This window comes from Suricata suricatta, chromosome 6, assembly GCF_006229205.1.
Source record: "Suricata suricatta isolate VVHF042 chromosome 6, meerkat_22Aug2017_6uvM2_HiC, whole genome shotgun sequence".
Classification (NCBI taxonomy): Eukaryota; Metazoa; Chordata; class Mammalia; order Carnivora; family Herpestidae; genus Suricata; species Suricata suricatta.
In genome coordinates this window covers 115,117,836-115,133,731 of record NC_043705.1, presented here as the reverse complement: position 1 = coordinate 115,133,731, position 15,896 = coordinate 115,117,836, and the positions used below count along the sequence as shown (strand labels likewise).

Here is a 15,896-nt window from a genome sequence, read left to right as displayed (position 1 = left end):
ATCCTTTGAGCATCTCTGATATGTTAAATACTGGTGGTGAGTATTCAGGAAACAGATAAAAAGACATTGTCTTCAGATGAGCTCTATCTACTTGGACCATAAATTGATCCTTTTCAAAGCTGATTATTCAAGCAAGAAACAATATCCATCCCCTCTAGATATGATTACATGTTAACAATTAATATAAAGCATGAGAATTTCATCTTTCTAGTTAATGGAACATTGTATACACATATTTAAATTGAGGCATGAATAAATATTTTAATCCTTAGGAATATCAGAATAATATTACCAAACTTATGAGTGAAATGAAAATCAAAGAGGAGGGACATAAAATAGAAATAAGGAAACTTTATCAGGATATGCAGGAAAAAAGTAAGTTTTTTATTTTTAACTTACTAAATTCTGAGACATCATAAAATAATTTAAATGCATATATAAACTTTTTTCAGTAATTGCCAGTATTCTTGAATGAACATTGCCTTGATGCATTTTAATTTAGGTTTTGTACCTTTCTATATATTTATGTGATATAAATTACATTTCTAAGCTGGATTTATGGTTTTTGACTTAACATTACTTAATATGAGGCAGTTAAGGTTTTTATAAAATTAATGTGAAATGTATAATAGCTTTAATATTTATATACTTGGCATATAGAATATAATTTCAGCAATGAAACTTCTTTCTTTACTAAAGTATATCTCATGAACTTATTTTGAGAGTTATATGGTTTCATAAAAATAAAAACTGTTCTTAATAAACCCATACTTATGTATAATGTATATAAACATTTGCTGGAAATGGATGTCAAAATATAAACCTACCTCTACAAAACTCCTAGAAGAAAGTATAGAGGTGCTTGGGTGGCTCAGTCGGTTGAGCATCTGACTTCAGCTCAAGTCATGATCTCATAGTTTGTGAGTTTGAGCCCCACATAGAGCTCTGGGCTAATGGCTCGGAACCTGGAGCCTGCCTCAAATTCTTTATCTCCCTTTCTCTCTGCCCCTCCCCTGCTCTCTCGCTCGCTCTCTCTCTCTCTCTCTCTCTCTCTCTCTCTCAAAAATAAATAAATGAACATTTAAAAAAAAAAGAAGAAAATATAGAAGATAATCTTTGTGAACTTGAGTTAGCCACAACTTCTTGGAAAGAATTAAAAAGCACAAGCAAGGAAAAAATTCCAAGTTGAGCTTTGTCAAAGTTACCAACTTCTGTCCTTCAGCACTATTAAGTATGAGGCCCCAATCCTGAAGACTGAATATGGCTAAAGTTCATTGCATAGGATGGAGAAGAGTCTCTCGGTAGAGAGACAATAGAAGCCACGATGGAGAGAGGGGAAGACATAGGACATTCTAGGGAATAATAGTCCATTTCCTACCTTTTCTTTACACCATAACCAAAAAGGTTAGCAAGAGAAAAGCCAAAAGCCATGGCTAGGGATGGATTCTTTGACCCTTGAATTGTAGGATTAAAAAATGGGAAGTGATTAAAAAAATGGCAAGTGATTAAAGGCTTTTGAGAACGTGATGGCCATACTTAGAAGTATGGTTTAGGAAAACTAACCCGGCAACAGTGTATAGGGCAGGGCGTAGACACCAGTGATTGAGAGCCTGGACATAGAGTCCAACTGAGGAAAAAAATGAGGCTTTAAATTAAAGAAGTAGTGGATTAATCATGAATGGAGACCACTTATTTGTAGAGTTGTGGATGAATTGACTCTTTCTTTTCTCCCTAAAGTCAGATATGTTTTTGAGACTCCCATCCTGGATAACATGGTGTCATTAGTAGAAATAGGAAAGATGAGAGCCGAGGAAATTTGATGAAGCATAGAAATGTGGTGTGAACGGGACAGAGGCCCAATCATGTGGAATAGAGTATAGCAGGGATTTGATGTAGCTCTAGAATCATCGAGTAACTTGGAGCCCCCTGTACCTAGGAACCCAGGCTTTGTGTCCCTGTTTAACCACTCAGTATCCTATTTATTCTCTCTCATAAAATATATAATTCATGCTTAATGATATAAATCAGTTTATTTGTTCAAAAGAAGTTAATGGGTGATCTTTGGGTCTCAAGCATTTTGTAGGGGCTTATTCAAAATATACAAAAGCTACCCTGCATGCAAACAGTTTCTAAAATATATGTATTTGTTAATAAAATGTACTTTCTTATGGACTGCTAAATGCTAATGAAATACAAACTTATAAAATTTTTGAAATGTTTAGATGAATTAATTGATTATTTATTATTGTTTTCTTCAGTTGAGTCAAATGAAGAAAAGCATAAAGAACTGATAGAGAAGAAAGAGGTGGAAATTTCAGAGTTAAATGCAAAGTTAAGAACTCAAGAAAAGGAAAAACAAAGTGAAATGATCAAATTACAGCTAGAGGTAAGAGTTCAAGGGTCTGCTAAATTTGAAGATGCATCCCTTAATCTAGATTGATTTTTGGTTATTTTTCATCACAGTGAGGTAAACTTCAGGATTAGAAACAGTGCTGACACACTCATTCTCTATCACTGTGCTTCTCAAACACCAGACCATGCTAGCTACACTGCCTTGCAGCATTTGGTGGGAAGGTGGGAGTCTTCAGTGGCTCGGAAGGTCCTGGCTTCCACAAAGTGAACTGCTTCCTCTGAGACTGGAGATCGGTAATTCAAGGATCACCCACACGTGGTAGCTGCGTCTATGCAAGCCTCATGGGACTACCATCCCAGCAGTGGGGAGAGGGTATCTAATCACTAACATTTTTCTCTCCTCAGCAGAAATTGTGGAACCCTGGTAAACCAACTAGAAATTCCTTCAGCTCTTATTAAAAAGAGACAGGTTGCTCCCTAATAAATGTGTGGATACGTATCAGAGGGGAAGACAAAGCAGAGATTTAAAAAAATGTTAAGGTGACTTTATATAAGGCATCTCAGAGGCTGCAGTTCTAGTTCTAGGCTCTAAAACCTTTTCAGTAGGTTGTTTAACCAGATGTCAGAATCTCAGGGACAGTTATGTTTTGACAATATATTTGTTCTTTACCATTCTTTTTCTAACTTCTACCCATCTCTAGTTCCATCATTCTTCCCCTGCTTTTCCCCAGCCTGACTCCCACCTTACCTTATATTGTCAGAATTCACCAGTTTAATTAAAGATAACTTATTGTTCACGTTCAGGAAAGTTTGGTATTCCTGGCGTGTTTGGTGACGTTCAGTGTTGAAATCTGTATAATCTTTGAGCAAAAGGGGACCGAGGTTGACTTGAGAGACATTTTGCTGCTGCTACTGTCCCTGGTCAAGTGTGCCCACAACCCACAGAGAGGGCTTAATAGCCAACTGAGATACAGTAAGCTATGTTTCAGTCTCTACCATCAACAGCTAATCCACTGACTGAAAAGTGCATTTTGTTTGCCATCTGTGCCCTGTCACTGGTTGAGCCCAAGTCTGTGGTTTACACTCACAAACACAACTCTTTTTGTTCTTCATCTTCATTGTAGCTGTTTCCCTCCTCAAACCAGAAGACAATCTGTGTTGTGAGAATTTGTGAGGATTTTGTTTTTAGACCACAGAGAGGTTACACTGAACTCAACCTGAAGAGAATTATAATGGAAGACTTTGTAAATATGTATAGATACACATATATGTATATAAAGATATATATACATATATATGTATGCATATATATATGACCTATAAGAATGACTTATGAGAATTTTTTAAACCTGATTCACTTTAATGTCAAAATAGTGAGTTCAAACTGAAGCAACAATATTATATCCAAATTCTACTACTCAGTCTCAAAGTTTTTACAGAAGGGTATGTGATATAACCCATGACTGTTGACTATACTGCATTTTCTTTACAACAGGACACTCACAGTAACACGAAAATATTTTTATCTGTCCTTAACTAGATTCTCAACCTTAGTTATCTAGATTCTTTGCCTTGCATGATAGAATCATCTAATGTCTTAGAAAGACAATGCTGACTCCATCCCAGAATCTCTAAGGTAGTGCACAGATATTTGGCACTTTTAAAAAGCTTACCAGGAAATTTTAACATACAGCAAGGTTAATCTTGTCCGGGTGGTTTTTTGTTCTTTCTTAAAAATGGTTTCTTAAAGAAAGATTTCTTTATCTTGTGCTGTACAGAGAATATACTTAAATTAGAAATTAATGTTAAAAGACATAATGGATTATACTTATATTTATAGAACCGCTTGTTTCTAGTTGTTTAACTAGAATCTTCTCAATAACCTTCTTTTTAAACTTGATTCAGTTTGATGCCAAACTAGCAAGAGTTCAAACTAAATCAAAATCCTATCCAGATTCTACTGCTTTGCCACAGAGTATCTACAGAAGGGTATGTGACATTTTCTTCCATAGCCATTGTGTAAGAAAATAAATGTTCTTAGTGTGTTTGTATTTGCTAACAATATATTTAACAGTTTTTCTTAAAATATATCACACAGTCAAAAAGAGAATTAGGTTTTGAATAGTATTTAAAAGTCCCTTTCGATTTAAGATGGTAAATCTTAGGGGTGCCTGGGTGGCTCAGTCAGTTAAATGTCCAACTTCAGCTCAGGTCGTGAGCCCATGGTTCACAAATTTGAGCCCCACGTAGGGCTCTGTGCTAACAGCTCAGAGCCTGGAGCTGCTTCAGATTCTGTGTCTCCCTCTCTCTCTGCCCCTCCCCCACTCAATCTCACTCTGTCTCTCTCTCTCTCTCTCAAAAATAAATAAAACATCAAAAAATGTTTTTAAATAGTAAAGCTCAGCAGTAAATTAAAACATTAGAGAAGTCCTCTGAGTCTTTGGTCATCTAAGGAATTCCATAATCTATTCTGAACTAAGGCTGACCTATTATTCTAAAGTAATTTAGGCACTTAGGTAATAGATTTCTTTTTGTTCAACTCCTACTTTATGGTTTATAACTTCAAGCTATATAGCGAAAAGGGAATAAACTAAAAAAAAATGGTGCTAATACATGTTGTAGTATCCTTATTTCAGTTGTACCCCATAAGCCTCATAAAAATAAAACTATAAACCTTTCAAAACAAGCTGTCTTTTTTAATCTACTTAAACCAGAAATGTAGTTTTTGTTATAGTTTCTTGTATTTAATTTTACTATTTCTGAATTGCAGTAACAAATTTTTTGCTGCTTTATTTAGAAGCTTCAACACCTTCAAGAAGAAAAAAACAAGGAGATTGCAGCTCTTCGTTGCACCATTCACGATTTAGAGCATCGTCTCTCTGTTGGCCAAGATTCTCAACTTAAACCTCTTGACAAAGGTTCATGCCCTAAACGTAGACGGTTTTGAGTATGACAGTAAATTCATTAGTTGCTACTTAGTCTCTTTAAAAGCAGTTGAAAACCCCACTTCCGTTTTCAATAGAACATGCTACCTAAATAACAACAATGAAAAAAGATCACTTTAACCATTTTAAATTGAATTTATTTAAACAAATCCACATTTGCCAACTGTGTACTACATTCTTGCTTAAGAGTATTAACCATAAAGAAGTTCAGGTTTATAGGACGTAGTTTACCTACTGAACCATCATTGACTATGGAAATACTTTCTAAGCAATCAAGAGCCAGACCACCTTCTTTTACCTTCTCCATTATATCTTTCAAGACAGACTATCTCAAATTTTAAAGAATGTGATGTAATAATGCTAGATAAAGAAAATAAGACATGAGGGTTTCATTCATATGTGATAGTAAAAATCAAGATATGACTCTTAAACATACAAAGTATAAATGGATATTTAAAATGTAGTTACAGCAAAGTATTCACGTGTCAGTATTTCTGGAACCTAAAAAGACAAAATTCACTGTTCTTTATAAAGTTTAATCAGTTAAAAATGTAAGGTTAAAAAGAAAAAGGTTTTTTTGAGAAATAAGTAAAGAAAAAATGGAAAACATGTCTTTGTTGTTCTTTCTCCATTCTAAATTGCTAACTATCCAACAGAAACCCCTAGGTCATAGTTTATGCCTCTGTTCTCATTAATGCAAGTAGAATGCTGGAAAAAGAAAAAGAAAAACATATTAACCAAGTGCTGCAATCACCTTTTTAATAAAATAATAAGAATTTGGTTTGGGTCAAAATTTGTTTGACTTAAATTTTAAAATTTGGAAGCCAATATAATAGATTTCTCCATGTTTTGTACAAATCCAATTCTTATTTTTAGATCACTGTTAATTAGGTAGCATATAAAAGTTCTGGAAATGAAATTGTCTAGACTGAGTTGGGGAGTATAATCCTATTTAGAATATTTAGTATGAAGGTCATTTTCACATTTGGGCTGTATTTTTTCAGCTTCAAATGGTGCTGGCCTCCGTGGGCTTGAGCTGCTGACTTGCGCGTCAGGCGGGTGGAGGCAAACGTCACTGTCAAGATTCAAAGACGTTCTCCTCTGCCCAGAGTCCCTGTCAGCTACATAAAGAGGGGAGGTTTTCTCTACATTGTCAGGTGATTGCAGACCCTGTTTGTTCAAATATCAGATGCCGTCAGTGTCAGCATCAGCTGCTAGGAGTTAACTCTGAATCTTTCGGCATTTGGCAGTGTAACTGATTTATGCATCCCTTTCGTCAGAGCTTTTGTGGGACAGGAAGTTGTAAACTTTCACCTCCTGCTGGCCTATCTCAGTCCTCTGGATGGCCGTGTCTTTGGTGGTCCACGTGCTTGTGCTGGTGATGAGGGACTTGGGAAGGGAGCTGCTCAGTAGCATGTGGTGCTTCTGGTTGCTGGTTCTCTGGAAGCTCACCGTTCCCATGGTGCTGATGCCCATGCTCACGATTATGATGGTGGTGGTGGTGGTGGTGGTGATGTGGCTGCGGAGCCTTAGTTGTAGCTGAAGATACAGTTTTACAGAAGTCTTCATTTTCCAGTGTCTAGAACAAATTTATAAATCATTTTTCAACAAATTAATAGATTTCGGAGCAGTGCACAAAAAAAGATTTGTAGAGCTAACATATATAAAATTCAAAGTAGTTAATTAGGATTGAACTAGCTTTGTTTTTCTAGCATCATGTTAATGCAATAAAAATTTGATGTCAGTTTCAACACCCAGACTTTTTATTACAATTTGGTTCCAATCATACCTAATTATAAAGTTCTTCTCATGCAAAGTTTGCATTTAATCAAAGAATCCTCAAGCATCTTCCAAAGAAATTAACATTAATGTCTTGCAAATAGATAAAACAGAGCATAACACAATTAAAATTCAGCAGTTCTAAGCTCCTATACTGGTTAAATCAACAGCAGAATTCAAATTTTCCTTTTTGTATCAAGAGTATTTCCTAAATTTTTAAGAACCCTGAAGAAGAATTGAAGAGGTACATAAGGCTTAAAAAGAAAGCCAAACCACTATATTTCCATCTGCAGAAGCAAAACTAAATAAACTGGTTAAAAAAACTTACATCAACTGCAGTAAAGTCAAATATCAAATCCTGAAAGCAACCGAACTACATGGAAACTCTCACGCCGGTGTCAATCTAATATCATATTCATATTTAATGTTCTAGTCTGAAGCAAACTAATTTCTGATAATTCACAAATGCCAATAAACTCTGCTGAAAATCAGTAGTTTTTCTTGCCACCGCTTATGTCAGGAAACGTTCTGAACTTGACCCGACTTGTTACTGTGTCCCTGCTGTTGAGCGTGCAGCCGCAAGTAGCAAATACCTGCCCATCTTCCGCTGGGCATACGGCCCCATTCTACAGCAATCTAGTTAACTGGCTGCAAGTCTTTATTGTTTGGTGTGCCTACAAATATAAGCTCCAAGCTTACAGACATAGCAGTTGCATATGAAACCTTTACCTAAAGTGGTTTATAAATTAAACTTTGTGAGTCTTGGTGGTCTCTTGATTTTCTAAGTGTCTCGAAAGGTTAAAAATTCCACTGGATTTTTGCATACGCTATTAAGTGGTACATTTTTTGGAAATTTCTGAATTAGTTTTGAGAATTTCATGCTATTTTTTAGGCTTTTATTCAAATTCCCTTTAGTTAACATACAGTGTAATATTAGTTTCAGGTGTACAATATAGTGATTCAACACTTCCACACATCACCTGGTGCTCATCACAAGTGCCCTTCTTAATCCCCATCGCCTAGTTAGCCTACTCCCCCTGCCTGTCTCCCCTACCCCAACCCTCAGTTTGTTGTCTATAATTAAGAATCTGTTTTTAGGTTTGCCTCTCTTTGAGTTTATTTATTTTTTTCTTAAATTTCACATCTGTGTGAAATCATAGGGTATTTGTCTTTCTCTGACTTATTTCACTTAGCATAATACCCTTTAGCTCTAACCACATTGTTGGCAAATGGCAAGATTTCATTCATTTTTAAGGCTGAGTAACGCTCCATTGTATATAAACCACATCTTTATCCATTCACCTATCAGTGGACACTTGGGCTGTTTCAGTAACTTGGCTACTATAATGCAGTGATTCTGACTGCAGAATGGACAGACAGTGTAAGGGCTTCATGGTAAGCTGACAGTGTGAGAAAAGCTGACAGTCTTACATTTTTGATAAAGTGAGTAACTATCTGGGCCTCGATTCCATTTCATGTAATACCATGAAGAAGCGTTGCTGTCACTGTGCTCTTGGGTGAACGCATTCAGGGTACTGCAATAATATTCTATGTTGGCTGAATTCTTTGGTCACTTTGAACACACCCAACATCATTTGGTGGTATCTGATGGTATATGCCATCTCTGTTTGCTTTTGTTTTCTAAACTCCTTCTAGATAAAAGCAGCGATATGGATCTTGAAAAAAATATCTTTTGGAATATGTTACATAATAGAAAGTAATTATAAAATTACTGTTGTTGTTTATTTTTAGTATACTAACAGAAACATTGCTTAGCTAATTGGTCATGAAATACTAACTTATTTAAATAGCTCTTAAAAGACTTTCTTTTTTTTCCCAGTAGAAATAATTGAGAAAAAGAAAATACCATGAGAGAGCAGTTTCCACATTTGTCTTCACAGTAAGCGATCTTAATGGCTTCTTCTACATATGGGAAAGTTAGGAAGGAGTAAGGCAAACCAAGATGGTATACGAGACGGCCACATCTAAAAAAAAAAGGCAACACAATATCATTACAATATTTTCTGTATCATGATCATACTCAAGCAGTTTGGGATAGGTGCTGTGGGCTTAATGGTTTTATAAGTAAGACCCATTTACCCTCCAATCAACTTCCTTGAATGGATTCTCGAGTGAGCACTGTGGCACCGCATACCATCAAGATTACATGAGTCTCATACCAGTATTTTGAAATCTCCCAGCTATGCCGCTATAAATAATATCAAACTACAGAGTCAAGTCATTTTGACTTGGTCAAATATAATTTGGTAATAGATATAAATTCCACGAATGCACAAACCACTACCTAACCATAAATTAAGCTGCACAAGTCACACGAGGTTTTCATAGCTGCTATGACAGCATAAATTCCATACAACAAACAATTACAGCATAACGAAAAAGATCCTCAAGTCTTGGCCAATAACCCATTCATTTAAAAACATATCTGATGCAACAAAAATTTCAGCATAATGAAAGAATGGAATTATAATACTCAGCGTTCTCAGAAATAGTGGAGTTGAAATGTCCTTCTTTCCCACATTTTACCCAGAATACATAATACTATGTGACTACCAAAAAGCTACACTTTGGGGGTGCCTGGGCGGCTCAGTCGGTTAAGCATCCGGCTTCAGCTCAGGTCATGATCTCACAGTTCGTGGGTTCAAGCCCCGAGTTAGGCTCTGTGCTGACAGCTCAGAGCCTGGAGCCTGTCTTTGGATTCTGTGTCTCCCTTCTCTCTGACCCTCCCTTGCTTGTGCTGTCTCTCTCTGTCTCTCAAAAATAAATTTTAAAACATTTAAAAAAAATTTTAAAGCTACACTTTGCACCTGTATAAATTAGAAGTTCAAAGTCCTAAAAGAATATGTAATACTAAAAATATTTAGAGTTAGATGAAGTAGGGCTTAGGTCTAACCATACTATGCCTCACCTTTTCTGAAGAGTCAAAAGAAAACAGCACCAACTAAGAATGTTAGTAATATCAAATAATGTGAGCATGGAGGTTCCCTTAAAATACAAATGTTTTATTCATTCATGGAATCAAAGCAGATTCCAGATTAAATCTAAACGATTAACACTCTATTGTTCAGAAATTCAGGTGTGTAACCTCTAAATTATTAATCAGATTAAAGATAAGCGCTCTGCTAAGTGTAATTATTCATCTGCAAAATTCTCAGGTTAGAATTGTACTTGATACACAAATTGATCTTTTTATTCAGTCAGAATACTAATTTATGGAGGGGGGAGTATAGTCAATTTTCTGTATTTCTCTCTAAAATGGTGAATTATTTTGCACAAAAAAGGTCCGTTTTTGAAATAAAACATTAAAACCAAACACTTTAATAGCTCATTTTGAGTAATGGGTAATAAAACAAAAGAAGGTGTCTTATTTTAAATCACTATTAAATACAAAGCAAGCATCTTTTAATGTAGAGTGTGTATGTGTGTGTGTGTGTGTGTGTGTGTGTGTCTGTGTGTGTGTGAGTGAGTGTGTACACACCTGTCATATATTAAGAAGTCATCTTTGTTCCCATTTAAGAGAGTCCAGACATCTGTTTGGTTTTCATCTTGTTGATAAACAGGAATATGTTCTGAAACTTTATTTTTAAGATGCGTATATTTTAATCGAGAAGAGAGTCCTTGATGATTAACAACAACATAAGAGACATTCAAATATCCTTGTTGCTCCAGTTTTACTCGCAGGTCTTCCAACCTGAAATATTTGAGGAAAATACCAAAAAAAAGAAAAATTTCATTGGATTTATTAGTGACTTCTCTCTCCTCACTTTTTTCTTACATGAAACTCTCTTGCTATTTTTTACTTACTCATATCCCTTCTTTATATTGCAAAAAACTAAAACACATTTTTTCAATTATTTATTGAGCACTTGTGCTCAGTTAAAACCTTATGCAACCTTATTTGTAAGATCCTCCTCGGGTCAAGCTGGCCCTAATAGAAAAATACCAACCATTGTTTCACTCTCCAACCCTTTGCTGCTTGAACAATTAAGGGTTGAGAAATTGAGCTCTGGAAGTCCCAACATGTAACCCATAAATTATAACTTAAAGGTTAACTCGTTTTCCAAGATACTGTTGCAAGATCCCTCCCTTTAACGCCAAGTTCTCGCTTCGGTGCACCTGATTCGCCTCCCCTTCAGACCTATGATTGGTCACCTCAAATCTCTCCTGAGACAAAGAACTCTAAAATTGATAGGTCTCTGCCAAATCTTACGTTTGTGTGTCAAAATATGATTGACCACTATAGAATGCTGTAAACTATGATTGCTTAACTAAATGACGACTTATTTTGTCTTGCCAAAGCCCCTTAGAAACTCTGAGCTCCTGCTCGGTGGCACTCTCTCCTGAGGACTTGCCAACACTCGGGAGGGGCTGTTCAGCCGAACTAAAATAAAACCCATTCACCATCTCCATTTTTATCCGTGGGTTTCACTCTCGGTGACTCGCTTAAGGAAGGAAAGGTCTAACATACTGTTTACGCAAACAATACTTCATTTAGTCCTTAAACTAACCCTATAAAGTGTATATTTTTTAATCCATTTTACAGTTAGAGAATTTTACCCCGCAAATACTTATCAAAGAAGCCAACTAATATGTATACGTTATACATACAATTTACATATACATACACATATATATTTGTTAAATGACCCAAGACATTTGGTCGGAAGTCTAGTGTTCATCCTACTCTGGCAAACCTTTTATATTTGCTTCCTATATTAAAATAACTAACCCATTTGCAAGATTACATTTTAGAACATTTTCATTACACAATACATATTTAGTAGGACATTATAAAGTATAGGTCCACAAAATGAAGAAAATTTTTCTGTGATCCCAAGAAAACCACTATAAATATTTCAGTGTATATCCGCCTAGTATATTTTCTTTTAACGTGTTTTATGCAAGCATGTATAGTTTTTCTAAACATGTGATTTAATAAATACATCTTTTCCATTTCTATTTTATTTTATCTATGTATGTGTGTATTTAATAGCTTTCCCCTTGAGAAATCCGAGACCACCGAAAGACCAGCTCACCTGGATGCCTGGAGGATGCACAGGTATCAGCTGGCTTGAAGAAGAGCAACCACGGTCACTGAACCATTTGAGTTTAGCATTGGATTTTGATCCCTTATGCTCCAGGGCGGAGGCTGCTTACAAAAGGAGTTTTGTCCCTGGCTCTCTGTTCTTCCCCAGGGGAGAAGACAGAGAGCCAGGGCAAGCCCCAGGCTTCTCCACATCGCTGGGGCGGTCCTGTAAAAGAGGAAGCCCGGCTGTCATCTCCACAGGTGACTTCACAGTCATAACCAGGAATTTCTATAAATACGGTCAGTACGATCCCCCTTTCTATCAGTATCTAGCCTAGGGATTCTTCTTTTGTTAATTTTTTTGAAGTTTATTTTTGAGACAGAGAGTGAGCAGGGAGGGTCAGAGAGAGAGGAAGACACAGAATCTGAAACAAGCTCCAGGCTCTGAGCTATCATTACAGAGCCTGATGTGGGGCTTGAACCCATGAACCATGAGATCATGACCTGAGTCAAACTTGGTCTCTTAACCAACTGAGCCACCCAAGTGCCCCATCTAGCCCATAGATTCTATCCCAGTAGTGCTGGACTCATTATGTTGGGCCTTCCTGCACCAAATCTTCCCAGAAAGAATAAAAAGTCAGCCAGAGGCAAAGGAGTTGTCAAAGCACCTCATAACTATCTGACCTGACAAGATACTTTGGTAGGCCTCCTATGGAAATTTGCCTAAACTAGCAGCCCAGTATTTCTCTAGGAGAAGATACATTTAGAACATTTTTTTTAATGTTTTTCATTTATTTTTGAGAGAAGGAGAGAGACAGAGTGAGTAGGGGAGGGTCAGAGAGAGAAGAGACACAGAATCCAAAGCAGGCTCCAGGCTCTGAGCTATCAGCACAGAGCCCCACGCAGGGCTCAAACTCACAAACCGTGAGATCATGACCCGAGCCAAAGCCGGATGCTCAACCAACTGAGCCACCCAGGCACCCCTAGAAAAATTTTGAGACTGTGTCCTCTATAACCCAATAATATTTGGCAAATGTGATTTTGTTTTTATTTAATAAAATGAACCAAATTCTGACTGCTGCTTTCCATCCTCTACCAATCTAAGAAAGGAAAGGGTAAGTAGAGGATTCTGCACAGAAATGACAAGAGCCAGCATGGAAAGAGAATCCAGGAAGAAAGAAGAGGCTGTAAGGACAGCTTACCAACATGAAGGCGGCCCGTATGGAGCCCTTAGCTCTTCATGTTCAAGCCTTCTGTATTTAGAAGTCTCTTGGGTCTGGCTCCCGTTCGTTCCTCTTATTCTTTAAAGTCTAGCTGATGTGAATATTAAAGGATGTGAATCTTTTCAGGTATAAAACTGCCTGCCAAAATGTTACTACCACATCCGAAATAGAGATGAACCAAAGGAAAAAACCTGACCAAGGAGAAATGTCACAGATCACTGCCCCCTCAGCCATGTATGAGCCACTGCAATTTACACTCAGTCTATTTTTGGCTACCATTACTTTCAAGAGGTTCCCGTGATAGATAGCACGTTCTTGGGTAAAAAGATGTCCATCTGAGTAGAAAAGTTGAATACCTGAGTAGAAATATTCCCCAAACTGGGGCTAACTCTCAGCAGAGAGGTACACATAAAACAGGTGAACTGCAGACAGGTAGTGAAAATAAGTAACATATTCAGTAGAGATGAGCAGAAAAATAAAAATCCAGGTACAGGCTTATTCTGATATAAAAATCTGTGGAGAGAGATCAGGGCAACATTCTAAAACTAGGAATTTGGCACATTTTCAGGCACTAATCTGGGATAAGAAAGTAAAAGTACGTTGAGGTGGGGTGGGGGGTGGGAAGGTAGGCAGCTAATGATAAGTTAGAGTGAGCCCAGAATTAAGACGGAAGTAGAAAGGTTAGAATCCTATTGATTTGGGCTCTGATGCACTGATAAATACAGATAGAATTTTTAAAAACCTGATTATCTTTCATATCATTTAACACCACAAAATCCAAGAGCCTAACGTGGAGACAGATAAATCAAATGATTAAGGCCATCCCAACTATTCTAATATTTTAAAAAATTCTAATATGTAAAAAAGAGAATATATCGACTAAATCTAGGGAGTTTCTTTAAGATAGTATTTATATTGGTGACCCAATTATCCTTATTATGGCTACTGATCATTGAGCATTTACAGAACTGCATGCAGGTGGTGCTAAGCAGTTACTTTTATCATATCAGTTCATCCTTCCAACTATGTGACCATTAGCCCCCTTTTGCAGCTGAGGAAACATGGCCAAGAGAGTTTAGGCATCTTGCCCAAGTCCACACAGATAGTAAGTCATAAAAGAAACTAGATTCAATCCAGTTCTGCTAAATCCAAAACACGACCTCTTAGCTATTAGATAGATCACCTTTAATAACTAGTAGCCAGGGTTCTGTTTGTTTATGCCCTCGGATGGCAAGGGGAACCTCAAAATCATTCAAGCTGTGTTGTTTCTTACTAGAATGGAGAGATTCCCCCTAGTTTTTAGGATAGAATTTCAGTAACTATAGAAACTTCAGCATAAATTCAGCACTTGGTTTCCTCACTTCGCCATATAGCATATCCTTTCTAGTGGCTAAATAAATGAAAAGGCTTTTTCCCTTTTTCATTTAGTTTTTTGAAGAAAAGAGACATAAAGTCATTGGCAGAGGATAGTGGATTACAGAGTTCACACAAATTTTCCTCTTCTGTTATAATCACTGGCTGTTCAACTCTGTCTTCTTCTTAAGATCATTTTTTGCATAATAAACATTTGATTATAGTTATAGCTATCTATAAATAACTACATAGGATTTAGTAGAAGCTGTTGAAATTATTTGTAAATTTTACTAATCTCATCACTTTTCGATCACAGATAGATTTCTGGCCAAATACAGACTTACGTGTGTTTAAAACTCCCCCCCTTAAAAGGCAGAATATGCAGAAACTTTTTCTCTGAACTTCAAACTGGCATCTGAGGGTCCTTCCTCATTCACCTAAAAGTACCCACTCACCTTGGAAACCTTGAAACTTTGCATTAATCACAGGCCACCTGATTGGACATGGGTTTGATCTCTTAAGGGCAACTACTTCTGCCCAGTGGACCAAACCTGCTCTCCCTGCCACCGGGATTTTTTTGTTTTGTTTTCTGAAACTGCTCAGAGTCTCACTGGACATTTCTACAGCACTGTAGAATGGCTGTATTTCAGACCCTGGTCTTCAAACCCAGGAGCAGAGTTCTCACTCTGCATTGCAGTGAGAGACATGTCAATATTGCCTCTATAGCATCTCTTTGCAGAGTAACTGTTGGATTTCTCCAGCCTCCACTGCTCCCGCGTCCATCCTCCGGGGACAGAACGGGGCAGAAATCAGCAAAGGACTTCGGATGCGCCCACCACAGACCTTCACCCACCACACCCAAGTCCAGACTCTTTTGTTCTTTCTTTTGTATCATTTTTATCTTCTTTACCCATCTGTCTTTTTAAAAAATCTATTCTAAGAACAGAAACATTTTATCGGACTCAAAATCAAATTATTTACCAAACTCTAAAAGAAATACTGGAGAACACAAAGTTCCTACTTACACGACCCTGTCGGATCAGCCTGTTTCCTTTCTCTTTACTCAGCTCGGCAGCTCCCCAGCCAGAAGCCCTGATATTTATAGTCCTGTTGTTTACCTCTCTCCGCAGCTGTAGTCCAAAGTTCACTGCCTGCTCTGGCTGTGACCTTGCAAGCGGAGCAAACCCCTGAACTGAT

At 37.1% G+C, this 15,896-nt stretch overlaps 2 protein-coding genes across 3 annotated transcripts in view; one reads left to right on the top strand and one right to left on the bottom strand.

Moving 5' to 3' along the window:
* CCDC152 (coiled-coil domain containing 152) overlaps window positions 1–5,421 on the top strand; it is a 23,640-nt gene extending 18,219 nt beyond the window's left edge. For both annotated transcript variants that reach the window (XM_029940941.1, XM_029940940.1), the window contains exons 6-9: window positions 273–375; window positions 2,259–2,386; window positions 4,258–4,341; window positions 5,150–5,421. In XM_029940941.1, coding sequence (XP_029796801.1) covers window positions 273–375; window positions 2,259–2,386; window positions 4,258–4,341; window positions 5,150–5,299 — 465 coding nt within the window. In that variant the 3' untranslated portion in view covers window positions 5,300–5,421. The remainder of the gene's footprint in view (window positions 1–272; window positions 376–2,258; window positions 2,387–4,257; window positions 4,342–5,149) is intronic.
* Window positions 5,413–15,896, bottom strand: SELENOP (selenoprotein P). Its single transcript, XM_029940939.1, has 5 exons — window positions 15,725–15,896; window positions 12,134–12,349; window positions 10,576–10,788; window positions 8,944–9,061; window positions 5,413–6,876 (listed from the first exon to the last, which is right to left on the bottom strand). The coding sequence occupies exons 2-5, from the start codon at window positions 12,334–12,336 to the stop codon at window positions 6,259–6,261; spliced, it is 1,152 nt and encodes a 383-aa protein (XP_029796799.1). The 5' UTR covers window positions 12,337–12,349; window positions 15,725–15,896; the 3' UTR covers window positions 5,413–6,258.